This window comes from Desmodus rotundus, chromosome 13 (genome assembly GCF_022682495.2).
Source record: "Desmodus rotundus isolate HL8 chromosome 13, HLdesRot8A.1, whole genome shotgun sequence".
Taxonomy (NCBI): domain Eukaryota; kingdom Metazoa; phylum Chordata; class Mammalia; order Chiroptera; family Phyllostomidae; genus Desmodus; species Desmodus rotundus.
Window position 1 is genome coordinate 2,712,184 of NC_071399.1, and position 26,784 is coordinate 2,738,967.

Below are 26,784 nucleotides of genomic sequence, written 5' to 3' on the forward strand. Positions count from 1 at the left end.
GAAGGGCCTGTCATTGGCCTTATGAAAAGCATATTTCTTTTTTTAATTTATGTTTTTTTGTTTTTCAAGTACAGTTGTCTCCATTTTCACCCGACCACATCCCACCACCCCACGCATCTCTGCCTCCCACCCTTGAACCTGCCCTCTTTGGCTTAGTCTATGTGTCCTTTATGCATGTTTGTTGATGGCCCTTCCTCTATTTTCCCCCATTATCCCTCTACCCACTGCCCTCTTGTTACTATCTGTTTGTTCTTTACGTCAATGTCTCTGGTTATATTTTACATACTTGTTTGTTTTGTTGATTAGGTTCCACTTATAGGTGAGATCACATGGTATTTGTCTCTCACCACCTGGCTTACTTCACTTAGCATAATGCTCTCCAGATCCATTCATATTGTTGCAAAAGGTAGGAGCTCCTTCTTTCTTTCTGTTGCATAGTATATTTCTTAGTAGAATATTTTAAAAATCAGTACAGGTTTATTATAACTAGTAGGCTCAATTTCTTTAAAGAGGGAGAAACTTGAGACCAAATCTTTCATCGGATATGGGTGTAATCTACCTTTTAGGGGTCTGAAGGGGGAGCATTTATTGCATGGGTCATTGGGCATGACCCTATACCAACTGGGTTCTCACCTCCCCTTTCCTCTGGTTGTGATTTGAGACCACTGGTGCTGGTCAGTGTGTTCATTTTGGGGGGAGGTCTTCCTTTTCTCCGTTGGCGGCACAGTGAAGCATCAGTTCCCCCTGTCTTATTGACCCATCTAGGAGAAATATGTATGTAACTGAAACCCCTGCTTATCATGAGAAACTATCTGTACATATGGATGCCCAGCCATGTCTTAAATTGAAAGAACAGGTATTATAGTTCATCGGATCCACCTTTCCTGGCAGCAACAAAACATTTCAACATGCCATAGAAACTTCTCTCTTTTTAGTTTCATTATCAACAGATTAGATTTTGCAGGTGAAAATCACCTTAATTAAGAATTACGTTCACTTTTCTTGCTTGTTGTTGCCCTGTGATGTTCAAATTGTGGAATGCAAAGGCTGCCCCCTTTAATGTAGACCATTCAGGACAGAATTCCCTACACAATTCAACTGCACATATAGCCCTCATGGGGGGGAAAAAAAACCCAGTGAGTTTAATGCTTGGGTTTATTTTGGATCTAGAAGAAGAAAAGGTACAGGTACAGAGATTACTGCTTGTCCAGGTCTTCAGTGGAATCCTGCAGTGCTTTGGGGTCTCAGTCCAGAAGCTCATTTACAGCAAAGCTTGTACCGACGACCAAAGACTTTACAGGTCCCATAGAGGAGCTCCAGTGTCTTGTTGACCTTGTTGCGACGGCACCGGCCTTGTCGGCAGCGGCATCTCTTTATTACCTCCTTTGTTATGCCAAATCCTGCAGAGGTAAGAGAAGGGTCAGGCTTAGGGGGGATGCAGACAGAGAGGAGAGGCTCAGCCGGCCTCAGGGAGACCTTCTGAGAGGCGATGAGTTGACTTAATGTAGACAATCCCTGCCTGGTTTGGGTGAAAGGACTGTTTTTGTCATAAATCCCAAGAACTCTTACTGGGTCTGCTCATGCAGGGTCGTGATTTTCCCGGGTCCTAGTGATGGCACACGTGCTTGTATCCTGTGCCTTGTCCCAGACATCTTCCCGATTCGGGGGTACGTTCTTCTCACCCTCCTCACCCACATACTCCATTTTTGAGCCCAGACTCCATGCAGCCTCCAAGAGCCCCTCTAATGGGTGCAGACCCCATAGCATGTGGACGGGTGTCGCACCTGTAAGTTGTCGAGTGGTGCGTTCTTCTCCTGTGAAGGACACGGCCACGTCCTGGTCCTCATCCCCAAGCAGGTCCTGGTCCTCATCCCCAGGCTGGTCCTGGGCAGGAAGCTGGTCAGCTGTCTCTTGCAGGGTCTGAGCCTGGGCCTGGAAGGCCAAGAGGAGAATGGCAGCAAGGAGAGTGAGGGTCCTCATGGCTGAGGGTCCCTGGAGGTCCGGGTTGGGTGGGAGGAAAGAATGGAGTGGAGGGGAGGGCCCAGGCAGCCCGAACTTATAGGTGGGATGGGAGGAGGCTCAGAGACTCCCAGGCAGTGAGTGGGAGAGGCTGTGCCTTTGGGTGGCCTGTGGCCAAAGCCACCATGGCCCTCAAAGCCCCTTTGATGCTCCTGCTCCTGCCCCTTCATCAGAGCACATTTGTGTGTGCCTAGTGTCCACACTTGTTTCAAGTTGATAGTGGTGATAAGGACCCTGGTGAGGCATCTGTTTCCCATATGCCTGGGTGTTTACCTTCTGAAGGACAAGGAGCCTTGTTCTCGGTGAGTGAGTCAGGGGACAAAGGCCCCTTTTCCCTGCTGCTGGGCCCTGCTCACCTGAGGCCTGACCCTGGGCCCAGGGTATCCCGTGGAGATAGGTGGTCCCCTGTATGTTTGGGTGCATCAGTGCCCTGTGAAGGAGCCTTTTTGGTCCTGGGTGGTGGCTTCTGCAGGGGAGGGATGGTGACTTGGGCTCAGGTGAGGTGGGTCAGAGGGAAGGAGCTGGTTGGAGCAAAGCTGAGGACAGGCTTGTCTGAGGTCATCAGTGGGACGTGTGCACATCGCGTACCCTGCTCAGCAGTCCCTTGTGTCCTTGTGGGGAAACAGCCAACACAACCACATTCCCGCAGCTCCCTTCTGAAATTTCTCATCTTCTAAAATAAAAAATTAATTCATGCACAAAAGATTAAATTCAAATTTAGAAGAGAGAAGAGTGGAAACACCAGTCTCATCTCGTGTCCCTGCCCGCCTTCCTTTCTGCAGGAACCAGCGGGTCCCCGTGTGCTGTGTGTCCTCATCAGCCCGGGCTCTGACTCGAACGCTGTCACACCAGCACGTACAGAACCTCTTCTCCATTTTGTTAGCATTACATATTGTGGTGTTTTATATATGTCATCATTGAACTATTTGTGTTGCTCATGAAATCCTAACATTTGGTTATTTTTTTTTCTTTAAATATTTTATTGTTTGTGCTATTATAGTTACCGCAGTATTTCCCCCATTACTCCCCTCCACACTGCCCACCCCTCACTTCAATCCCCCAGTGCTGTTCCTGTCCGTGGGACATGTACACCCGTTCTTTCACTGTCTCCCCTTTCCTTTCCGCCTCGCCCTCTTTCACAGCTATCAGCTTGTACCACGTTCTGTGCCTCTGATTCTACTTTGGTCGTTAGTTTATTTTGTTCGTTAGATTCCGCTTGTAAGTGAGATCATGTGGTATTTGTCTTCCATTGAGTGGCTTTTTTAATTTAGGCTAATCTAGTTCAGTTCCATCCATGGTGTCAAAAAAGCTAATATTCCTTCTTTCTACTGCTCTGTTCTATTTCATTGTGTAAATGTACCACAGGGGTTTTTTTGTTGTTGTTTAATCTACTCATCTACTGATGAGCACTTAGGATGTTTCCATATCTTGGTTATTGTAAATAATGCTTCTATGAACATGGGGTGTATATATTCTTTCGAGCTGGTGTTTTGGATTTCTTTGATTATATTCCCAGAAGTGGGATTACTGAGTCAATAGGCAATTCCATTTTTAATTATTTTTGGAAAACTCCATTCTGCTTTCTGGAGTGGTGGCACCAGTCTTTATTTATTCATACCAACGTTTCACTAAGGCTCCCTTTTCTCCACAGCCTCACCAGCACTTGATGTTTGTTGATTTACTAGTGACAGACATTCTGACAGGTGTGAGGTGATAGCTCATCGTGGTTTTAATGTGCATCTCTCTGATGATTAGTGATGGTGAGCATCTTTTCATATGTCTGTTGGCCATCTGTGTGTCCTCTTTGGAGAAGTGTCTATTTAGGCCCTTTGCCTATTTGTAATTGGATTGTTTGTGGTTTTGGTGTTGAGCTTCATAAGTTCTTTATAAATTTTGGATATCAATCTCTTATCAGATGTTATTGGGAAAATATGTGCTCCCATCCAGTAGGTTGCATTTGTATTTCGTAGATGGTTTCCTTTTCTGTGCAAAACATTTCTAGTTGGATCTTGTCCCCTTTGTTATTTTTTCTTTTGTTTCCCTTGGCCAAGGAGGTTCACCAGAAAAAATATTACTATGAGAAGTGTCTAAGATTGTACTACCTATGTTTCCTTCTAGGATTTTTATAATTTTGAGTCAACATTTAAGTCTTTAATCCATTCTGAGTTTATTTTTTGTGTCCATAGAAGGTGGTTTCATTCATTTTTTTTGCACATATCTTTCCAATGTTCCCAACATGGTTTATTGAATAGACTATGTTGAGTCCATTCATGTTTTTGCTTCCTTTGTCCAATATTAATTGACTATAATATCTGGGTGTATCTCTGGGCTCTGTATTCTATTTTATTCATCTTTAGGTCTGTCTGTATGCCAGTATGCCATTTTGATTACTATTGTCTTGCGGTATAGTTTGATATTGGTAGTGTGATTCTTCCAACTTTGTTCTTTCTAAAGATTGCTGTTGTGATTCAGGGTCTTTTATGATTCCATGTAAATTTATCAAATATTTGTTCTAGTTCTGTCAAATATGCCAGTGGTATATTGATAGAACCTGCTTGAATCTGTAGATGGCTTTGGTTAGTATGGACATTTTAGTGATGTTAATTCTTCCTATCCATGAACACTGTACGTGCTTCCACATACTTGTATATTCTTCAGTGTCTTAATATAAACAAGGCTGACAATACATTTCACCAGATTCATAAAGAAAAGAGAGAGGACCCAAATAAATAAAATCAGCAATGAAAGAGAAGAAGTGATACATGACACCAAAGGAATACAAAGGATTGTAAGAAAATATTATCAAGAGCTACATGCCAACAAATTGGGCAATCTGGATGAAATGGATAATTCCTAGAGACATACAGTCTGCCAAAACTAAATCAGGAAGAATCACAGAATCTGCATAGAAAGATTACAACTAGTGAAACTGAAGCAGTAATCAAAAAACTAGCAACAAACAAAAGCCCTGGGCCAGAATACTTCACAGGTGAATTTTACCAAATATTCAAAGAAGAACTAACCCCTATCCTTCTCAAACTCTTGCAAAGATTCAAGAGGAAGGAAGACTCCCATGCTCATTTTATGAGGCCAGCACTATCCTAATTCCAAAACAGATAAAGACACTACAAAGAAAGAAAATTATAGGCCAGTATTTCTGATGAACATAGATGCTAAAACCTGAACTAAATACTAGCAACAGAATCCAGTGATACATTAAAAAGAATATGCACCGTGATTAAGTGGGATTTATTCCAGGGATGCTAAGTCGGTACAATATCCACAAATCAATCAATTTGATGCACCATACAAACCAAATGAAGGATGAAAACCACTTGATCATATCAATAGATGCAGAAAAAGCATTTGATAAAATCCAGCACCCATTTCTGATAAAAACTCTCACCCAAGTGGAAATAGCGGGAACGTGCCTCAATGCAATAAAGGCCACATATGAGAAACCCACAGCCCTCATCATACTCTGTGGGCCAAAACCACAAGCGATCCCCTTAAGAATGAGAACACACAGGATGTCCACTTTCACCTCTCTTATTCAATACAGTGCTGGAAGTGCTCACCACAGCAATCAGCCAAGAAGAAAGTGATACAAGGCAACCAGTTTGGAAAAGAAGGAGTAACACTGGCATTATTTGCTGATGACCTGATACTCTGTATAGAAAACCCCAAAGATTACAACAAAATATTACTAGGACTGGAACATGAAGTCAATGAAGCAGCAGGATAGGGATAAAGGTCTAGAAATCAGTTGCATTATTATACACCAATGAGGAACTCTCAGAAAGGGAAACTAAGAAAACAATCCCAATCATAATTTCAAAAAGAATAAAATACCTAAGAAAAAATTTAACCAAGGATGTAAAGACCTTTGCTAGGAAAAACATACTATTTCTTGCTCAAATTTTGTTAAAATTAGTAGTTGTTTGTTGTAACTAGTAGATTCAATCTCTTGAGAAGGAGAGAGAGAGAGAGAGTTGAGAACAACTTCTTTTTTATTTGACATTGCATTAATCTTTTAAGGACAATCAGGGACTCAATTTTCACTGGTCATTTTGTATGACCATCTATATGGAACAGCTTCTGGACTCCCCTTTCTCTGGTCATTTTTTGAGACCACTGGTGCCGGACAGAATATTCTGTTTTGGGGGTAGTTCTTATGTTTTCCTTGTTGGTGGGCATACTAAAGCATTAGTTCACTTTATCTTGTTAATGCAACTAGGTAACTCTAAGGCCTGCTTGTCATGAGAAAATATCCATTTGTATCAATGCCCACACTTTATCTTCGAATCAAAGAACAAATGACATTGGCCACCGGATCCCCCTTTCAGGGCATCAACAATTCATTTTGGACACTTCATTGAAACCTTTCTTTTTTGAGTTTCATTATGAATGGATGTAACTTTGCAGGTTAAAATTGTCCTAAGAAAGAATGATGTTCATTTTTGCTGGTTTGTTGTTGCTGTGAGATGCTCACGTGTTGCATCCCTGAGACACAAAGGCCGGTCACCTTTGTGTAGACCATTCAGGACAGAATTCTCTTTACAAGTGAACCACACAACCCTCATGGAAAAAAAAATAACAACCCCAAACAGTTTAATGCTTGAGGTTTATTTTGGAGCTAGGAGAAAGAAAAGGTACAGGTACAAAGACTAAAGGTCTTCAGTGAACAATGCAGTATTTTGGGTCCCACTCCAAAAAGCTCAGCGACAGCATCGGATATATCTACGCTGAGGGATTGAACACTTTCCAGAGGGACGCTCTGTAGGCTTGCAGGAGAGCCCCCGTTGGCATCTGCAGATTTTTAGTGCCGGAAGTCCTGGAAAGGGAAGAGAAGGGTCAGGTTCAAGGTGGAAGGGAACAGGGAGGGGAGGCTTAGCTGGCCTCTCGGAGATCTTCTGGGAGGCGATGAACCTACTCACTGTACACGGTACCTGCCTGTTCGGGTGAATAGATTCAGTGTCTGTCATGAATCACAAGGACTTCCTACTGGCTTCGTGTGGTCATGCAGAATAATGACTTTCTCTGACCCTAGGGTATCATGTACATTCTTGTACCTTCTGCCTTTCCCAACAAGCTCCTCCAGAACACGGAGTACTTACTACTCACTCCAATTCATCACACAGTCTATTTTGAACCCAGAATCCATGTCTCCTCCAACAAGCCTCTCCAATGGGCCAGATACCCCAATAACACATGGGTGGGTGTCTCACCTGCAGCCCCCTTAGTGATGCGTTCCTCTTCTGTGAAGGAGACGGCCACATCCTGGTCCTCATTGCCAGACTGGTCCTGGTCCTCGACCCCAGGTTGGTCCTGGGTGGGAACCTGGTCAGCTGTCTCTTGCAGGGTCTGAGCCCTGGCCTGGAAGGCCAGGAGGAGAAGGGCAGCAAGGAGAGCAAGGGTCCTCATGGCTGAGGGTCACTGGAGGTCCGGGTCTGGTGGGAGGAAAGAATGGAGTGGTGGGGAGGGCCCAGGCAGGCTGTACTTATAGGTGGGTTAGAGGGAGGCTCAGAGACTCCCAGGCAGTAAGAGGGAGAGGGTGTGCCTTTGGCTGGCCTGTGGCGAAGGCCGCCATGGCCCTCAAAGCCCCTTTGATGCTCCTGCTCCTGACCTTCATCAGAGCACACTTGTGTGTGCCTAGTGTCCACACTTGTTTCAAGTTGATAGTGGTGATAAGGGCCCTGGTGTGACATCTGTTCCCATCTGCCTGGGTGTTTACCTTCTGATGGTCAGAGGACAAGGAGCCTTGTTCTCGGTGAGTGAGTAGGGGACAAAGGCCCCTTCTTCCTGCTGCTGGGCCCTGCTCATCTGAGGCCTGACCCTGGGCTCAGATCATCCCATGGAGTGGGGGGACCACCCCTGCATGTTCAGGGGTATCACTGCCCTGTGAGGGAGCTTTCAGGTCCTGAGTGGTGGCTTCTTCAGGGGAGGGGATGGTGACTTTGGCTCAGGTGAGGTGGGACAGAGGGAAGGAGCTGGTCAGAGCAAAGTGAAGGACAGACTTGTTTCAGGTTGTCAGTGGGACGTGTGCACATCGCGTACCCCGCTCAGCAGTCCTTGTGTCCTTGTGGGGAAACAGCCAACACAACCACAATCCTGCAGCTCCCTTCTGAAAGTGTTCATTTTTAAAAATGGAAATGACTCATGCCCGTAGCACAGAATTCAAAATGTAGAGGAGAGAAGAGTAGAAATACCAGTCTCCCTCCTGTCCCTGTCCCTGTCCCCCATCTATTTGGCAGGAACCACCAGATTCCGGTGTCCTATGTTTCTTCACTCAGCCGGAGCTATTACAGTTGCCCCATTGCCTGCCTCCCCACCACCCCTTACGACCCTCTACCCTGCATCCCCCCTCCCACCAGCAATCCACACCCTTAGTTCAAAAATGATGATCAAAAATATGAACAGTAAAATGACACCAACTCACAACTTTCAACAACCAAACCTAAAAATCAAGAACTAAAACAGACTAAGCAACCAACTAGAACGGGAACAGAATCACAGAAATGGAGATCACATGGAGGGGTGTTAGCAGGGAGGTGGAGAGGGGAGAACTGGGGAAAGGTACAGGGAATAAGAAGCGTAAATGGTAGGTAGAAAATAGACAGGGGAGGTTAAGAATAGTATAGGAAAAGTCGAAGCCACAGAACTTACATGTATGACCAACCCATGAACTTGATTGTAGTTTTAATATGCATCTCTCTGAAGATTAGTGATGTTGAGCATCTTTGCAAGTGTCTGTTGGCCATCTGTATGTCCTGTTTGGAGAAGTGTCTACTCAGGTCCTTTGCCCATTTTCCATTGGTTTCTTTGTTAATTGGTTGTGTTTTTGCTGTTGAGCTTTATAAATTCTTTATTTACTTTGGATATCAAACTCTTAGCAGGACTTATCAGGAAATAATGTTCCTGTTCAGTGGGTCATCTTTGTATTTTGTAGATGGTTTTCTTTACTGTGCAAAACATTTCTAGTTGGATATTTTTGTTGTTTTTAACAAAATATTAAAATTTTTTGGTTATTTTTTCCTTTTGTTTCCCTTGCCTGGGGAGATATACTAGAAAAAATATTACTATGAGCAATGTCTGAGATTCTACTGCCTATGTTTTCTTGTAGGAATGTCAGGTTTTGGGTCTAACATGTAAGTCTTTAATCCATTTTGAGCTTTTTCTTGTGTGTAGCATTAAGAAGCTGGTCTGGTTTCATTCTCTTGCACATATCTGTCTAATTGCTTCAGCACCGTTAATAAAAAGAGTAACTTCTTGATGTAGCTAGGGAAAATATACAGGTAGCTGTAATACTTACATAACATGAGAAAATATCCCGAATATCAATGCCCATGCATAACCTAGAATCAAAGTGCAAGACCATAGCTCATTGGATGCACCTTCCCAACTTTCAATGAAACGTGTTGGACTCTCCAAGGAAACTTCCCTCTTTTGAGTTTCACTAAGAATGGGTTGAGCTTTGCCCGTTAAAATTGTCTTAAGAATGATGTTCCTCATTGCTGGTTTGTTGTTGCTGTGAGATGCCTGGTTGTTGCATCCCTGAGATGCAAAGACCGGTCACCTTCATGTTGACCACTGAGGACAGAATTCTCTGTCCAAGTGAACCACGCGGTTAGTCTTATGGAACGAAAGGAAAAGGCCAAAGACTGAGTTTAATGCTTGAAGTTTATTATGGAGAGAGAAAGAAGAAAAGGCACAGGTAGAAAGACTAAATGCTTGTCCAGGTCTTCAGTGGAATCTTGCCATACTCTGGGTCTTGGTCCACGAAGCTCAGTGACAGCAGAGTGTGTATAGGATGCCAGAGATCTGACAGGTTCCAGAGGGACGGTCAGGGAACTGGCAGCCCCCAAGGCGACAGGAGCAGTATATTGTCTTCCGAGGGCCTGTGGAGGGAAGAGGAAGGGGAAGGGTCAGGCCCATGGGGGAAGGACACAGGGGGCAGAGGCTCAGCCAGCTTGATGGAGACCTTTTGAGAGGTGACAGGTCTACTTGCTGTAGACAGTACCTGCCTGTGAAGGGTGAAGGGATTCACAAGTCTGTCATAAATCCCAGGAAATCTCACTGACTGTGTGTGGTCAGGCAGGATCGCGATTTTTCTGTGATCCTGGTCTATGACCACCCTGTTTCTATCCTGTGTCTTGTGCCTCAAGCTTCTCCTGAACTTGGGGTACTTATTACCCCCCCCCACTTCATCCAAGTAGTCCATTCTGTGCCTCTGTCCCTATTCCCCACCAACAAGCCCCTGTAATGTGCTGCTGCCCCAATTGCATGTAGGCAGGTGTCTCACCTGCAGCCCCTGGAGCGAAGCGTCCCTCTCTTGTGAAGGAGATGGCCACGTCCTGGTCCTTATCCCCAGGCTGGTCCTGGTCCTCGACCCCAGGTTGGTCCTGGGTGAGAACCTGGTCAGCTGTCTCTTGCAGGGTCTGAGCCTTGGCCTGGAAGGCCAGGAGGAGAAGGGCAGCAAGGAGAGCGAAGGTCCTCATGGCTGAGGGTCACTGGAGGTCTGGGTCTGGTGGGAGGAAAGAATGGAGTGGTGGGGAGGGCCCAGGCAGCCTGTACTTATAGGTGGGTTGGAGGGAGGCTCAGAGACTCCCAGGCAGTGAGGGAGAGGCTGTGCCTTTGGCTGGCCTGTGGCCAAGGCCGCCATGGCCCTCAAAGCCCCTTTGATGCTCTTGCTCCTGCCCCTTCATCAGAGCACACTTTGTGTGTGCCTAGTGTCCACACTTGTTTCAAGTTGGTAGAGGTGATAAGGGCCCTGGTGTGGTGTCTGTTTCCCATCTGCCTGGGTGTTTACCTTCTGATGGTCAAAGAGGACAAGGAGCCTTGTTCTCGGTGAGTGCGTCAGGGGACAAAGGCCCCTTCTTCCTGCTGCTGGGCCCTGCTCATCTGAGGCCTGACCCTGGGCTCAGACTATCCCATGGAGTGGGGGACTACCCCTGTAGGTTCAGGGGTATCACTGCCCTGTGAGGGAGCCTTTCAGGTCCTGAGTGGTGGCTTCTTCAGGGGAGGGGATGGTGACTTGGGTTCAGGTGAGGTGGGACAGAGGGAAGGAGCTGGTCAGAGCAAAGCGAAGGACAGACTTGTTTCAGGACGTCAGTGGGACGTGTGCACATCGCGTACCCCGCTCAGCAGTCCTTGTGTCCTTGTGGGGAAACAGGAAACACAATGAAGTCCCTGTGTGCTGTGTCTCCTCACTCAGCCCGGGCTCTCACTAGAACACTGTCACACGCACGTACTGGACGGCTCCGCTGTGGTTACAGTGTTTTACATCTCAGTATCTTGTATGCCATCATTTAATTTTTTCCTATTGATAAAGCATCACTAAATTTTTACAATTTCTTTCTTTATGAAGTTTTACTGTTAGAAGCATAATAGCGATGTGTATCTTTTTACCTGCAGCATCTTGCATATTTGTGACTGTCTTTTACATAAATTTCTAGATGTGGATTGTGGTGATGAAGAAAACATCTCATACATGTAAAAGGCATTAATGTATTATTCCCTGTAGAGGTCATTCCCACATCACTCACCAGAATACATGAGCTCAAGTGTGTCCAATGGACAGTGGAAGGTGCTAAACGGCCCTGTGATTGTCCCCAGCTTCCTTCATCCTTCCTTCCTGCCTGGGGTGTGGGCAGCAGTGTGCTTTCTTGAAATAAGACTTGATGCCTCAGACTTTCTTGCAGCTGAGTGTGGCCAATAAGCAGAGTTCTAATGAAATGGAAGCCCTGGGAAGGGCAGCATTTTTAAATAATAAAATGATTTACTGTTGCTCGCATTTGTGCTATGCTATTCTGTTATATATTTCCTCTCCATTTGTACTTGGAGGTTTGGAGCGGTTGGCAACGTGGTCCATTGTATTCTGACTGTGAAGAGGAGAGTGACTTGATGTAGATGGTGGAGCTGGAAGGTCCATGACTCGTTCTGCCCTTGAGGTCAAGGCTGAGCCATGTTACCCAGCTTCTGGGTTTCCCGTGCTCCTGACTTTCTACAGCCACTGGTGGCCCTGGGTCCTGATGGTGGCTGGAAGCAGTCTGAGACCTAGACTTTGATGGTTTGGGTCTTTCCCAACCTGACAGGTTAGAAATCCAGCCGCGGTGGAGTCTGGGCTCCATTGATCTCAAGTGTCAGGGGCAACGTGTGTTCATTGCTAACATGCACTCATGTGCACCCTCTCTGAGTGTCCTGTCTGTTTTAGCACCCCTGTGGGAAATTAAAGTGTTGGCTGATTTTTTTCTATTGATTAGTAAGGTTTAATTTAATTTTATTATTTTTTACATGACTCTCTGAATTTAAATCTTTATAACACTTTTTTGCTGTTGTTTGAGTAGTTGTCTGCCTTTTTCCCCCACCCCAGCCCAACACTCAAGTCCTCCCTATCCCCCTCCTCTGTTACAAACCCCCCCCTTGTTATTGTCCATGTGTCCTTTGTAATTGTTCCTGTAAACATTTTAAACCCAGGAAATCAGCCTCTTGTCCAAGTACTACAAATCATTTCCACAATTTGTCATTTCTGTTTCGGTTCTTTTTCTTGTTTACACAGATACTTTGGATTTTTATGTAGTGTAAAATTTTGCGGGGTAATTTCTGAGTTGTATGTTCTTTCCCACTAAAGTTTGGGAAGGTTAGTGCTCATGTATCTTGGTGATACAGCTGAGAGTCTCAGAGAGGTTGATAGTAAAGCTTTAAATAAAACTGTTGGTCATTCTTTGTATTTCAGGGAAAAATTCTCAAAATAGAAGTGGCCACAGGACAAAGGTCACATCTAAGGCACTCTCAGTACAACATCATTGCAGGGCAGGACCCAAGGTTGCGGGCGTAAGGCTGTCTGTGGCCACCGTGAGGCTGGGAAGGAGCATGGAGGGACGCTTGTCCTCTGGACATCAGGTTCCTATAAATCTCATTTGATTCACAGCACACTCCCTTCCACTCAGGAGTGAAAGGCCTGTTACTGGCATTATTAAAAACATATCATTTCTTCCTAGAATTCTATTTAAATTAGTACCTGTTTATTATAACTAGTAGACTCAGTCTCTTTAAAGAGAGAAAGTTGAGACCAAAATATTTCATTGGACATTGGAGTAGTCTGCCTTTTGGGGTCCAGAGGGGGCCATTTATTTCACTGGTCAGTGGGCATGACCACCTGTACTGACCAGCTTCTGGAAACTCCTTTTGTCTGGTAGTTATTTGAGGCCACAGACACTGGTCAGTGTATTTTGTTTTTGGTGTACAATGTGTGTCTGGAAAAAGTTCAGCCATTGTTAATATAAGGAGAATGGTTTGTATGACATTGATGTAACCTAGCAGCCCAGCAGAGTGGACTGGAATGTGCATGCATGAGCAATGATGACTTCATTGTACTAGTCAGTGTGGGCAGTAGAGGCCATTGAGTGAGCATGTGTAGTGTGTGGCCATCACATTCAAAAGGACTGAGCGAGTAGAGCAATGAATCTGCATCCAATTTTACGTTAAGCTTGAACACTCCTCTGTTGAAACTATTTTCATGATTCAGAAGGCCACAGCTGTGGGCCACTGGTGACTGGCAACTTCACCATGACAACGTGCCTGCTCATGCATCACTTGTTGTGCAGAGTTTTTTGATGAAACATCAAATCACCCAGGTGACTCAGCCCCCCTACAGCCCAGATTTGGTGCCCTGTGACTTCTGGCTTTCCCAACACTAAAATCACCTTTGAAAGAGATGAGATTTCAGACTTTTGATGAGATTCAGGAAAATAGAACAGGGCAGCTGATCTCAATTGGGAGAACTGTGTGAGGTCCCAAGGTGCCTCCTTTGGAGGGGACTGAGGTATCACTGTCCTATGTACAATGCTTCTTGTATCTCTTGTCTTCTTCAATAAATGTCTCTATTTTTCATATTACATGCCGGGGAACCTTGGCAGACCTTGTAGTTCTTCCTTTTTTCTGTTGGTGGCACAGTGAAGCATCAGTTCCCCCTATCTTGTTGATCCAGCTAGGAGAAATATATATGTAACTGAAACCCCTGCTTATCATGAGAAACTATCAATACATATGGATGCCCACCCATGTCTTAAAATCAAGGAACAAGTACCATGGTCCATTAGACCCTCCTTTCCTGGAATCCACAAAACATTTTGGACACTCCATAGAAACTTCCCTCTTTGTTTTATTATGAATGAGTTAAATTTTGTAGGTTAAAACTGTATTAATTAATAATCATTTTCTCTTGTTTGTTGTTTCTGTGTGATGCTCAAATTGTGGGACGCAAAGGCCAGTCAGTTTAGTGTAGACTGTTCAGGACAGAATTCTCTATACAAGTGAACCACGCAAATAAGCCTTACGGAATGGCGAAAAAAAAAATCCGAACAATAAGTTTAATGCTTGAAGTTTATTATGGACAGAAAAAGAAGAAAAGGCACAGGTAGAAAGACTAAACGCTTGTCCAGGTCTTCAGTGGAATCTTGCCATACTCTGGGTCTCGGTCCACAAAGCTCAGCGACAGCAGAGCCTGAATAGGTGCAGTTTCCCACATCTCCCAATGTAACGCTCAAAGGACTTACAGGCAAGCCTCTTTCGGCACTTGCATGTGGCTAACTCCTGAAATCCTGCAGAGGGAAGGGAAGGGAAGGGTCAGGCTCAGGGGCGGAGGGGCCAGGGAGGAGAGGCTCACCTGACCTCATGGAGATCTTCTGAGAGGCAATGAGTCTACTCAATGTGGACAGTACCTGCCTGGTTCAGGTGAAAGCATTCAATGTTTGTCATAAATCCCAAGAAATCTTAATGGCTCTCTGTGCTCATGCAGGATCACACTATTTCTCTGATTCTTGACTATCACATCCTTGGTTGTTTCCTTCCCCATGCTCTACGACTCTCCTTTTTAACTCCGGGTTCCTGCTGCTCACCCTACCTCATGCACACACCCAATTTTGAGCCCAGAGTCTACGTGGCCTCTAACAAGGCGCTGTAATGGGTGCAGACCACAATGGCACGTGGGCGGTGTCTCACCTGTAAGTTGTCGAGTGAGGAGTTCCCTTTCTGGGAAGGAGACAGCTACATCCTGCTCCTCATCCCCAAACAGGTCCTGGTCCTCGGCCCCAGGCTGGTCCTGGGTGGGAACCTGGTCAGCTGTCTCTTGCAGGGTCTGAGCCTGGGCCTGGAAGGCCAAGAGGAGAAGGGCAGCAAGGAGAGTGAGGGTCCTCATGGCTAAGGGTCCCTGGAAGTCCGGGTCATGTGGCAGGGCAGAATGGAGTCCTGAGGAGGGCTCAGGCAGCCTGTATTTATGGACGAGTTGGAGAAAAGAAGGCGTGCACTCAGTGTGTGAACAGGTGCTGGCAGATGGCCTGTCCCACTTCCACCTGTGGCTCAGAGCTTCTTTGATGTTCTGACCTGGCTGTTCTCTCCCACATCTCGCCTCTGTTTGTATGGTGCTCATGCTGGTTTTCATCAGTGATGACGGAGGCATATTCGGCAAATGGCGACTTTCCCTGTCTCTCGTCTGCCTGGATGTTTACCTGTGAAAGTGTGTGTGCAGGTGCCAGAGTGCATCAAAGACATCAGACATGGCTGTGAACTTGTGAAACTAGGGCGAACAGGGCTGCAGTCATATGGCCATGACACGTGTCACCCGGCTCCGATTACTGGATGGCATGACTGACACTTTGGAAGGAAATCGTTTGAATGCTGAGCTGTTTTCTATAATTCACATTTTTAGGGACAAATGGTCTGCTTTCAGATGTTCATGAGCTCAGAAAATTTGATCTGCATGAATCCCTTTTGAAAAATATTGCTCACACCTTCATGCCAACAAAATAAAAAAATGATCCAAATAAGAAGACATGAGATCAAAAAGACAGTTGGGAAGGAAGTTAGGGAAACATTTATATTATTTTCATTAATTTTTCATAAGGCTATACATCTTAAGGCTGTTTTTAAGAAAAGATTACTGAACAAAGTAAAGTAAAAAATACATGAGTTGCGATTTGGAATCAAAATTCCCAATGAATTCAACAAAACATGGGAAGTGATCAAGAAAGAAAGAGGGATCATGAACAAATACTAACTCTTCGTATTAATAAAGAAATACTTGTTTAAGTATGTGCTTAATAGGTGTGTTTACCAGTGGATGATGAATACATAGACCACTAAACAAAACAGACACAGTAGAAGGAAAAAGAGAAGGAAGGAAATTTATTCTTAAGTGAGAAAGACAAAGTCAGGAATCATAACAAACAGGAAATGCCACCAAAATGTAGGAAGGCCATTAGCCTGACTGGCTTCTTCCCATCCTGTCCGTTCTCACTGGGGACAGAAGTCCCCTTTCTGTCCCTCGTTTTCTTCATCTTCATTGTCGTGTTGTGAGGAAACAAGGACCAGAACCACATCACATGCTTAGAGTGATGCCTGGCATGTGGTGAAGCCGCAGGCAGTGGTATTGTGGTTACTTCATTATTTTCAGGCTCGTGACCACGACCCAAGCACTGGGAAGAGTGGTTGCTGCAATGGAAGTGCTAGAGGCAGGTTTGCAATAATCCCTGTTTGAATTGGCAAAGGAGCAGGGCGACCCGGGGCTCAATTTGCTGCGTTGCTGATGTCAGCTCTCAGGGATTTATACCTTCTCTACCTGCCCTACCCATGGTCCCTCACCGAGCTTTGTTCCTGGAGTCCTGCCACCACTTCCCAGTTCTCAGGTCTGGTGTCTTCTCTTGGCATCTAGAGATGATGATTGCGGGGTATTTGAGGAAAGGTTTGTTCCAGGTTTAGCCTTTCCCCATGGATTCTGTCGTGTGCTTGATCACCCAGAGTCCCCACTTATTGGAGAAAATTTTATCTTCAGCCTCTCTTCACCCTTGTTGGGCCTTGTTGGGTGAGTGGAGTGGAATATCTGGAGAGAAGTGCATGGTTTAAAAGATCACCAGCCAGGCCCTGGTGAGACAGACTCAGCTTGGCTTTGCCCGCGAACCAGAACATGCCGGGAAGCCCATTTGTGTGCTCCCAGCCTGGCCCTGCTCAACCAGCTCATTGCTCAGCCTGTTTCTAGAAATTTCTACTGACATTATGGAAGGCAATTGTAATTTTCTAATGTGTTTGTAAATGGTAATTTAGAATAAAATGTCTTTTCCCTTTTTTTTTTACTCTAGCAAGTCATGTGTTATCTGGTATTTTCTTGACATCAAACCTGCTGGTGTTTACAGTACAACCCGAGGAAACATTTTCCTTGTCCTTCCCTCTGAGTCTGGTCCAGCCTCTGCTCTCTTGGCGACCAGGACAGACAAAACGCAGACATCCGAAACATGGACTCCACTGAGAGGGGCATGATTCCCCTGAGCTAGGACTTAAGAATTTAACATGGGAATGAACTTGACCATGCTGAAAAGTGTGGTGCCAGGGAATCAGCCCAAAGAGAACACTGGGTATCTTAGGGTGTCGACAGATGTGGTTTTGGACAAGCAGTTCTTATTGCAGGTTGTTCCAGAGAACAGATGATGCGGAGAGGTGCCTGGAGTATTGCTGGTAATGATGGGCCGGCAGATGGGAAGCAGGGAGAGCCATACTGGCGGGCCTCTGTCATCGTGAAGAGCAGGCATTTGAGTGAAGCGGCTGGATCTCAGAATCCTCACAGGCCTGAACTATCAAACCCCACCCCTATACACACACACACACACACACACACACACACGGGATGCACACACACGGCACACACACACATACACACATCCCACCTGAGGGCACCCCCTTCTCCCAAAGCTCATCAACTCCAAATCTGCATCTCTCAAACTCTCACCCACACAAAGCTAGGGTCTCCTCCATCTCAGAAGACACCCAGGCCCTTGCTGTCCACCATGGGCTGACCCCCAGGAGTCTGGCCCTCACGAACGCCCATGCCCCCCTGGCTGCCTTCATCTCTAGGCCACTCAGAGGAAGAGCCGACTGGCTTCCAGCCCTGCCGCAGCCTGGGGGCCAAGGGCCGGGCTGGGGCTGCCTCTCTTCAGGGATGCTGAGTGGCCCGATGTGGCCGGTTAACATTTCTTTTCTCTGCTCTGATGGACCTGTGAGAAGACACTTTCCTCCTCTGGGCAACTCCATGCTGCTGACGCTGCCTCCTGCTACCTCTGCCCTACATTCCCTGACACTCCCCACCTTTCCCTGGGCCTTCAGGTGAGATCTACCTGCTCCTGCAGCTCAGACTTCAGATACTGGGTGCCTCAGTGTCACTCAGGGACCCTGTCTTCCATGAAGCCCAGTAGGAGACTCAGGGCAAGAGTCAACTGGAAGACCTGGAACAAGCGTTTCCCTCTGTGTACCTCAGGCCTTATCTTCCATCTGCAGGATCACGCTTCCACCATAAACTCCATGTGTCTGGGCATTTCCCTTCTCCTTTCCTTTCCGTTTTTCCTCTTTTTTGCCTTACTTTTTGTATGACATGGCTAGTTTGCATTGTGGCTGCTTTCATAGAGTGGTTGGCACTCTACCTTCTGACTACCTTCTGACTAGCTGGGGGTAGTCCCAAGAAAGAGGGATGCTAGGACCCCAATATATACATATACACACACATACATATGTATATACATATATACATACATATATATATATGTGTGTGTGTATATATATCTCGGGAAGGGAGGGAGAGAGAGAGGGAGAGAAACATCAATGTGACAGAGAAACATGGATCGGTTGCCTCTTGCACGCACCCGACCAAGGGCCAAACCTGCAACTCAGGCACGTGCCCTGACCCAGAATCAAACCAACAGCCTTTCGCTTGGTGGGACAACGCTCCAACCCACTAGGCCACACTGGTCAGGGCTGGGACCCTGTTGTCTTCCTAAAGCTGAGGGCAATAGGAAGTGCCTTGTCAGATGTCTTTGGCATGGACTTGAATCGAGCATGGTGGCAGTGCACATGGAGAACACCACAGGGCACAGTGGTTGCCCAAGCACCCCATCCCCGACCTCCCCTCCCACGCACGGCCCAGCACCCCGGCCTGGCCTCCACCACTAGCACCATCAGTCTAATTAACGATTTTAAACACCTCCTTTTTCCAGCATGTCTCTATTGGCTTAACTCCTTTAATCTTTGCATCGACCTGGTGAAGTAGGTTCCATCCTGCACTTTAGAAATGAAGATGGTGCAGCAAGGGGTGGCTGAGAAACTCCTGAATGGCCCCGTGGCCGTTAGAAGCAGTCTCGGGGGGCAGAGCCCTCAGTTCTCACCATCAGGCTCCGAGGCCCACGGGGCTGCAGGCAGCTTTCTTAGACGTACCTTTTCTGTGGGTCTATGTTTTCATGATGGGGGGGGGGCAGGGACTTTAACCAGCATCCTCTTTCCTAGAGGTCTGGTTAAAAATGAGAAGAAAAATTAGAAAATAGAAGATACAAATGTGAAGTTAGGGAATAGTGTGCTATTTCCTTTTGTGAGCACTGTTTAATCACATTCCCAAATGAGACTTGGGGTTTTCGACCCGAGCCACTGATTTCAAAGGCACTCTGGTGGAGGACCCTCCCGGGTCTGTCCACTGGGGCAAGACCTCAGGGCTCTGCCCCTCTTCCCAGCAGGAGGGCCCGCCGCCCTCTCCCCCACCCTCTGAACGTGCTGCTGGGTCCGTGGTGAAAGCCCAGGTCCAGCCACCACCCCAGGCTTTCTTTGTGTTTGTTCCCTGCACACATCCTGTTTCTTTTTGTTCCTAGGCTGTTAGACTACTTCCTTCTGCTTTACTTCCTTCTGCACAGGGATCTCACAGTTCTCGTTTGTTTACCATCTCGGCCCCAACAAAGTCCCACAGTTTCATAGTTTACTAGTTCAACCCATTTTTCCATTCTTCTCATCTTTGCCATGTCTTCCAGTTCTCATGGTCTCAGGCCCCTGCCCTGGGGGCATGAAGCCATGCTGACCCGGGTGTGCTATAAGGCAACACCTGATTCTCTGACACATTCTTGGTGGGAGAGTCACTTTCCATGTCTTTCCCAGGGGGGCAGGGCCATGCTCTGCACTCCGGCATCTCAGTGGGCTCTTGCCCCTTAAGATCTCTACTTATTAGCCAAGCCCATTTCCCAATGATGGTGGGGTGCCGGTCCTTGCCCTTGGGTGGCTGCCAGGAGCATGCTGCTCGTCTGAATTGCCCACTCAGTGGTTTCTATGGTTCAGTAGCTGCGGTATGAGCAGAACACGGTCAGGCTGTCAGCGTCACCTCCAGGAACGAGGACTGAGAATGAAGAATTGGCTGAGTGAGTGGCCTGCTGCCCATAGGACGGAGCGGAGGTGAGTACTAGGCAGCACGCAGACGGGGGTTGGTTTGGGGCTGGCTGGATGTCAAGGCCAGCTGCTTTGAGTCCCTTTACTCCCACTCCTCTTTCCTGCCTCTGCTCTTTGTCACAGGCACCCTTTCAGAAGCTCCTCGAACCACAAACCTCGGAACTGAGGAGGGGACTTTAGGATGTCACCTGACCCCATCCTATCATTTTGCAGATGAGGGGTCTGAGGCCCAGACAGGTGACATGACTTGTAAGTCAGGGGCAGAGCTAGAACCTAGCAACCCAAAATCTTAATGCACTCTTTATTTTTTTCTACGTAATCTCCTTGAGCTCCCTGATACTATTTCTGGGGGAGAGCCAAAGCTCAGGAGGCGAAGTTGCGGGGTGGCTGTGAGCCTAGGGTGTGACTCCACTGGCGTTCAGCTCCTGCTTGACCACCGGGTGGCCCTGTGGCCTCACCCACAGAGCAGAGTGCTCCTCAGAGTGAACCTGTCCGTTTTGGGGGATGAACTGAAGTGACCATGCAGGGCACTTGGCACCATGCAGTGCACATGGGGAGGGCTTGGAGCCCGACCCATCCCCTCAGGAACACTGGGGGTTGATTGTTGGGTGCTGCAGAAGACCGAACGCCATGTGTCTGCACACGTCAGAGGATGTAGTTCACCTAAACTGACCTGAAGTAAAACACTGAGAGTCTGAAGGAGTGCTATGTGGGTCCTCGCTGGAAGCCGGACGGTGGCACTGGGGTCAGATGTGGACAATCGTGTCTGAGGGACTCAGAGTTCTGTCTGTGAAGTGCAGCTCAGAGGCTCTTCAGTCGGTGTCTTCAGAATTCCAGGTTTCTGTGGTTTTCTGAAAGGTGCTTCCTATTTTTAGGCTAAAGTTGTTCATACCAAAGGGCTCAATGCTGAGGAGACAAAGCATAAACAAACCCAGCCTTGGGTTCTAAAGACCTTGCCATCTCTTAGGTGAGAGATGGGTTGACAGGTGCCAGAGCATCCGACTGGTCATGATGGCAAGGGGTCGATTCTGTTTTCCTAGTCGGAGGACGAGGATTCATTCTGTACACGTCATCTATCTTGTCAGAGATGGGGTTAGTGAGCCCTCTGTAGGCCAAAGAGTGGGTGCGGACAGAGCAGCCTCTTTGGGAAGAAGAGAAATGATGTGCTAACCCAGGGCCATCTGGCCACCTGCTCGGGGGTGGCTGCCTTTCTGGTGCCCTGACAGGGGAGCAGGCATCAGGGTCTTTATTGCTCCAAAAAGTGGGGAGACTTTTTATAAAAGTTTCACACACACACACTCTCTCTCTCTTCCTGCTTCCCTTCCTCCCTTCATTACTGTTTTCTCTCCTTAAAAATATCAACCATCCTTACTCACAACCATCCTTACATTTGGCAATTTTTCTCACCTTCCCTACATCTTCCAGAACTTTCTTTCAGGGCTTCTGAACAGTAGTAGCCACAATTCCTAGACCTAAAGTGGGTTTTCTCTGGCTCTACCTTGCCAATCAAAAATCTTAACTGGAATTCAGTTGGGTGGATTTGGGGCCCAAAAAGAGTGGCTGACTCAATGCCAGGGTCACAGAGGCACTGGGGTTGTGGGTTGTCATTAAAATTCTCTCAAGTCCTTCACTGGACAGAAACTCACTGCCGAGCCCCAAAGACATCAGGGCTGAAGCTACAGCCTGTGCTTAATGCATGAGCTGAACGCCTTCATCATGCCCTGGAAGAAAAATCAAAGGTTTTTATGGAAGGAATCACATTAAGGAAAAACCACTGAAGCGTTTGTTAAAAAAACAACACACTTTATTTTTTAAAACTATTTTTGAAAAACCTTGGGGTTTTTGAGGATATTAAGGAAGTCAATCTTTGACAGGAAGCGAGAGGAACAAGAGAAACAAGGAAGAAGAAACTAGGGGACATGGAGAGAAATAAGGGAATTTTTGCATTGTGGTAACAGAGTTCTGCAAGATCTGGGGCCTCTGCTGCAGGCTTATCTCGTGACACTTTTTGACCTTTCTGGTTTGGCCGTAATTTCTTCCTCTGTAAAGTGAAAAGGTTGGGTTATATGATCTCTGAATGAGCCAGTGATTATTAGTCAATGCAGTTTGATGAGAGAAGAAAATTACAGGCCTCTATGCCAGAATAAAGGAGGTTAAATAATAATTATTACAGATTTAGCATTATTATGATAGAAAAACCATTGAGAAGTAAGCACAAAAAAATGTGTACAAGAGTTTAATTCGTGGGTGAGTGACATAGGTTATAGAAAATCTCTCTGCAAACAGTAGCCAATTGTAAAACACAATGAAAGAAGAATAGAAAGAAAGAAAATAGAAAGAAAATCACAAAATATCTAGGAACATGGTTACAAACCACGTTCTGGATTTATAGGATGAAACTTCTTAAAGGACACAAAACATGATGTTACAAGAGAACAAAAACATGTAAAGTAAAATCTTATTTTTAGAAAGACTTAATCATCCACACGTCATTTTTTTCCTCTTAAATAAAACCTGAAATGTCTATGCAGTGTTAGTTCACCAAGCAGTGCAATCATTTTTAACTCAATGGAGTCACTTCAAGTTCTTTTGTAAGAGTGGATCATGAGTGAATTCGGAGAAAGGCCACTGAAGAAGCTTTGCCCTCCCTGAGGGTAGGACCTGGGTGTGCTCAAACCCGGTGGTGCTGGCTCAGAGCGTGCGCACGAGAATCCACGCCATGACCTACAACTACCCGGGCCCTTCACACCTGACAGGTTGGGTCTTAGGTGCTGTGATGAGTGTGCAGAGTGCCCCTTCTGTTCTTTCCACTCGTTCTACTGTACTCAAAACATCAGGATAAGCCTGATCACCTTCCGGTTCCTTCTGGCACGAATGACTTTGTTTCTCTCTTGTGTAAGATAATTTTTTTTAAGAGAACAAAGACATGAACTCAGTCATGTGCCTGTTTTTAAAGACCATAGGCATAGAGAGTGATGGCATTTCTGTGGACTCAGCGAACGCAGATTTCCGGGTGGAGCAAGAAACCATTTTCGAGTCACTGCTGGGAACTCAGATCTGTCACCACTTTTCAGAGCAGACTCCACCCCGGCATGGAAAGAATTAAGGGCAAAACTGACCTGGAATACAGACATTATTAGGTAAACACAGACAAAACACGTTATCTTTAAGGAAAACTACGCATGAGCTGAGTAAAACGTAATCACCGCGAGTGACGATCAATCTCATCTATTAGATGAGCAAGCACAAGGTGAAAAGCCAGCCGGAGACAGTTTTTGTACTGACCTTAAATGTGCGTGGTGTTCTTAGAAATCAATAAGAAAGGATGAACAGGGAAATAGAAAAATGGTTGAAGTGCATGAACAGGGAAGAGACAAAAATAACCAACGAACAATTGAAAAAATGTCCAGCCTCGGAAATAATTTCAAAAAGATATATTAAAGCAAACAGGAAATATTATTCTTCCCTAATATAATTGTCAAAGATTCAGCCAACTGACAATAATCGGTGCTGACGAGAACATGGACAGTCAGTAGGTACTTTTGCACATCGACACGAAGATCACGAGCAGCCCAGCGGTTTCTGCAGTGGGTAGCTGGGCAGCACCCACTCCGACCTGCATGTCTTCTGACATTTCATTTCTAGGAATTTATGTGAAAGTATAGCTATAGAAATTTCTAAGCATAGGCGAAGAGTCATACAAACATCCAAGGCAAGTATATTTGAACAGGTATTTAAAAATTCCCAAGATAATGTTTAGGTGGAAAAAAAAACACGCAATGGAGCTGGCTGTAAAGTATGATTCTATATTTTAAATTTAAAAGAAATATTTATGTAATTTTATTTGTAAAGAAATAGAACTGAACTACTCTGAATTGTGGCTGTAACTGAAGAGTTTGGTTTTTTTTTAACCTTCTGTCTCTTACATTTCTTCATTATTTGGCATTTTCCAATGTGTAAATATTGAAAAACAATAGATTTAAATGTAAGTAAATGGGAAAATTCAAATGCTGCAGATAACTAGGTCAGTTTTTCCACTAATTTTTAACCACTGTGCACCTTTTCTCTCTTTAAGATGGATTCTGTAGGAAGATTATAACTAACCCACCACCTTCCTGAACTTCCTTGTAAGGAGCCCTGGAATTTCAATCAACTTGCCTCAGAGTCTTTTCCTCACCTGTGAGGGACTGTCCTTGCCTCCTTTTGAGACAGCTGACTCTGGGCCTCCCACTCACCTGCAGATGACTCTGCTACACCTGACGCCATCTCTGTGTGAGGTGGTCACATAAGGGGCTGCAGGGCAAGGCTGGGGGTGGGGGAGCGGCTGGGAGAGCACAGGGCTTTTAGGGCTCCTCCCACGGGGACAGAAGGGCAGGGCCTCTGGCAGGGAGATATTAGCCTCTATCCCCATCCCGGTGCAGTGATGAGGTCCTCTGACCGAGCACCTCAGGCTACTCTGACTCTGTCCTCTGACTCTTCCCCAGGCCTCCTGAACCTCTGCCGCGGCGCAATGAGACTCCTCCACATCTTCCTTACCGCCCTCTTCATCATCTGCCAGGCACTGCCTGGTAAATACCAACCGTGCTGCCCTTATCGCTGCCTTGGATTTCCTTCCCCGAAGTCAACCATAGCTGAAAAGCACAGCATGAGAGAGCTACTCAGGGGTCCCCCCCACACCCCAGCTTCACAAAGGGAAAGTTGAAAGTGCCTTTGAAAGCTGGTGGTGGTGTGTGCTGTGTCGTTACAAGTCTTGTTGCATAGTGATCTTCTACTCGCTTCCCTTTCCCACAAGTGAACTGGATGATTTGAGAACCAAGTCAGTCGAATCACCTGGTTAGTGTAACCTGGAGTGAAGACAAAGGTTATGGAGACCTGGCCAGAGACCTCTTGCCAGTCATGTCACAGGAGTAGCCAAGAGTTTAGATGGGCAAGGCTTCCATCTCTTGAGACTGAGAGTTGGGATGGGTCTTGTGTGGTGGTGGGGGGGCAATTGGTGAGACAGGTGGGGCATTGGGGAGACAGGTGGGACATTGGTGAGACAGGTGGGGCATTGGGGAGACAGGTGGGACATTGGGGAGACAGGTGGGACATTGGGGAGACAGGTGGGGCATTGGGGATACGGGTGGGACATTGAGACAGGTGGGACATTGGTGAGACAGGTGGGACGTTGGTGAGACAGATGGGGCATTGGGGAGACAGGTGGGACATTGGGGAGACAGGTGGGACATTGGGGAGATGGGTGGGGCATTGGGGAGACAGGTGGGACATTGGGGAGACAGGTGGGACATGGGGAGACACACTGGGCAATAGTTACTGATAGTGCACCCCTCACCCTCCAGTGAATGCCCAGTGGTTCCCATGGCAGGAAGGACAATTTGGCCAGAGGTTGAATCAGCAGCAATGACATCTTAGGGCAGGACAAGAGGGTGAAGAGAAGGGAGGGTGAAGTCTGGGAATCAAACCCACTTTGCTGTTGGTGTTTAGCTGGGAAAGATGGGGTCCCGTCCAGATGCTGAGGTCTCCAGCTGTCCTCATGGACGTCCAGCTCAAACAAACATCTCTTCCTTTTTGCAGACAGCACTAGGGTACTCAGTTTTGAAAGACCCTGCTACCTTCGGGGTGGAGTCTGCCTGAAGCAAGGGACACCATACTGTGAGCCCTACCGAGGACCCTGCCGAGCATTCACTATTTGCTGCCGAATAAAGAGGAGCTGATGAAGGCACCCAGGGGAGGAATCCCAGCTCAGGGACCTGCCACATGAAGGGGTAGTAGGGGGATGGGAACAATTATAAGAATTAAATTTGTATTATGCTTTAAATTTTGCAAATCATGTTCATGCACATCACACTGTCATCAACCCCATTTCACAGATGTAGAAACCAAAACTCAGCCAGATTCAGCCACTCCCCCAAGATGATGCAGTCATAGAAGAAGGAGTATAATGTAAGGCTTCGTTCTGTTCCAGAATTCTCTGTACAGACAGGAAGTTAAGGTTCCCTTCACCGTCTCAGGCATCTGGACAGGAAGGAATTCACTACAGAGGGCGAGGCACCGTGAGGACAGGGTGTGGCCCTGGGTCCTGCCACCATTGTGGGTCAAGTGCGAGTGGGAAGGAGCTGTGGGGGCGGCACAGGGCTAAGGAGGGTGGTGTTGGGGACGTGCGGGACGAAAGCACACTTGTCTGGAGAGTATCCAGAAGGGAACTGCAGTTGCAGGTCGGAAGGCTTACGTATGAGGCTGGAGTCCTGTGACCATTGTGTCTTCCTCATTCACTTTTCCTGTCCAGGCATGCCACCCACTGGAGTCTCCTCAGCAAGTGGTCTCTACTCTGTCACTGTCCTGCCTTGGGGGAGGAGCCAGCCTAGAGATCAGCGTTGCTTCCTGTGATTTACAATGCATGTCAGGGGAGGGGAGGGAGGTGGCAGAAAGTAGTCCAAGGTGGCCAGGAAGGTGGGAGACAAAGAGAAAGGGTAACGTATGCTTACATGCTTCTACAACCTAAAGAAACCCGTGGAAGAGAAC

General features: G+C 46.6%; 2 protein-coding genes and 2 long non-coding RNA genes across 4 annotated transcripts; 1 reads left to right on the forward strand and 3 right to left on the reverse strand.

Moving 5' to 3' along the window:
* Positions 1-1,141: 1,141 nt before the first annotated feature.
* LOC123478529 (defensin alpha 5-like) lies at positions 1,142-1,980 on the reverse strand. The gene is made up of 2 exons (XM_045186541.2): positions 1,785-1,980; positions 1,142-1,400 (listed from the first exon to the last, which is right to left on the reverse strand). The coding sequence occupies exons 1-2, from the start codon at positions 1,978-1,980 to the stop codon at positions 1,258-1,260; spliced, it is 339 nt and encodes a 112-aa protein (XP_045042476.1). The 3' UTR covers positions 1,142-1,257.
* A 7,824-nt stretch (positions 1,981-9,804) lies between these two features.
* LOC112321303 (defensin alpha 5-like) lies at positions 9,805-10,517 on the reverse strand. The gene is made up of 2 exons (XM_024578708.4): positions 10,322-10,517; positions 9,805-9,917 (listed from the first exon to the last, which is right to left on the reverse strand). The coding sequence occupies exons 1-2, from the start codon at positions 10,515-10,517 to the stop codon at positions 9,805-9,807; spliced, it is 309 nt and encodes a 102-aa protein (XP_024434476.1).
* A 3,868-nt stretch (positions 10,518-14,385) lies between these two features.
* On the reverse strand, positions 14,386-15,410 carry LOC112321304 (uncharacterized). The gene is made up of 2 exons (XR_011650728.1): positions 15,022-15,410; positions 14,386-14,621 (listed from the first exon to the last, which is right to left on the reverse strand). It is a non-coding gene; the product is annotated as an uncharacterized lncRNA (long non-coding RNA).
* A 4,440-nt stretch (positions 15,411-19,850) lies between these two features.
* Positions 19,851-26,198, forward strand: LOC128779868 (uncharacterized). Its single transcript, XR_008425938.1, has 3 exons — positions 19,851-20,268; positions 24,747-24,830; positions 25,837-26,198. It is a non-coding gene; the product is annotated as an uncharacterized lncRNA (long non-coding RNA).
* The last annotated feature ends 586 nt before the right edge of the window (positions 26,199-26,784 follow it).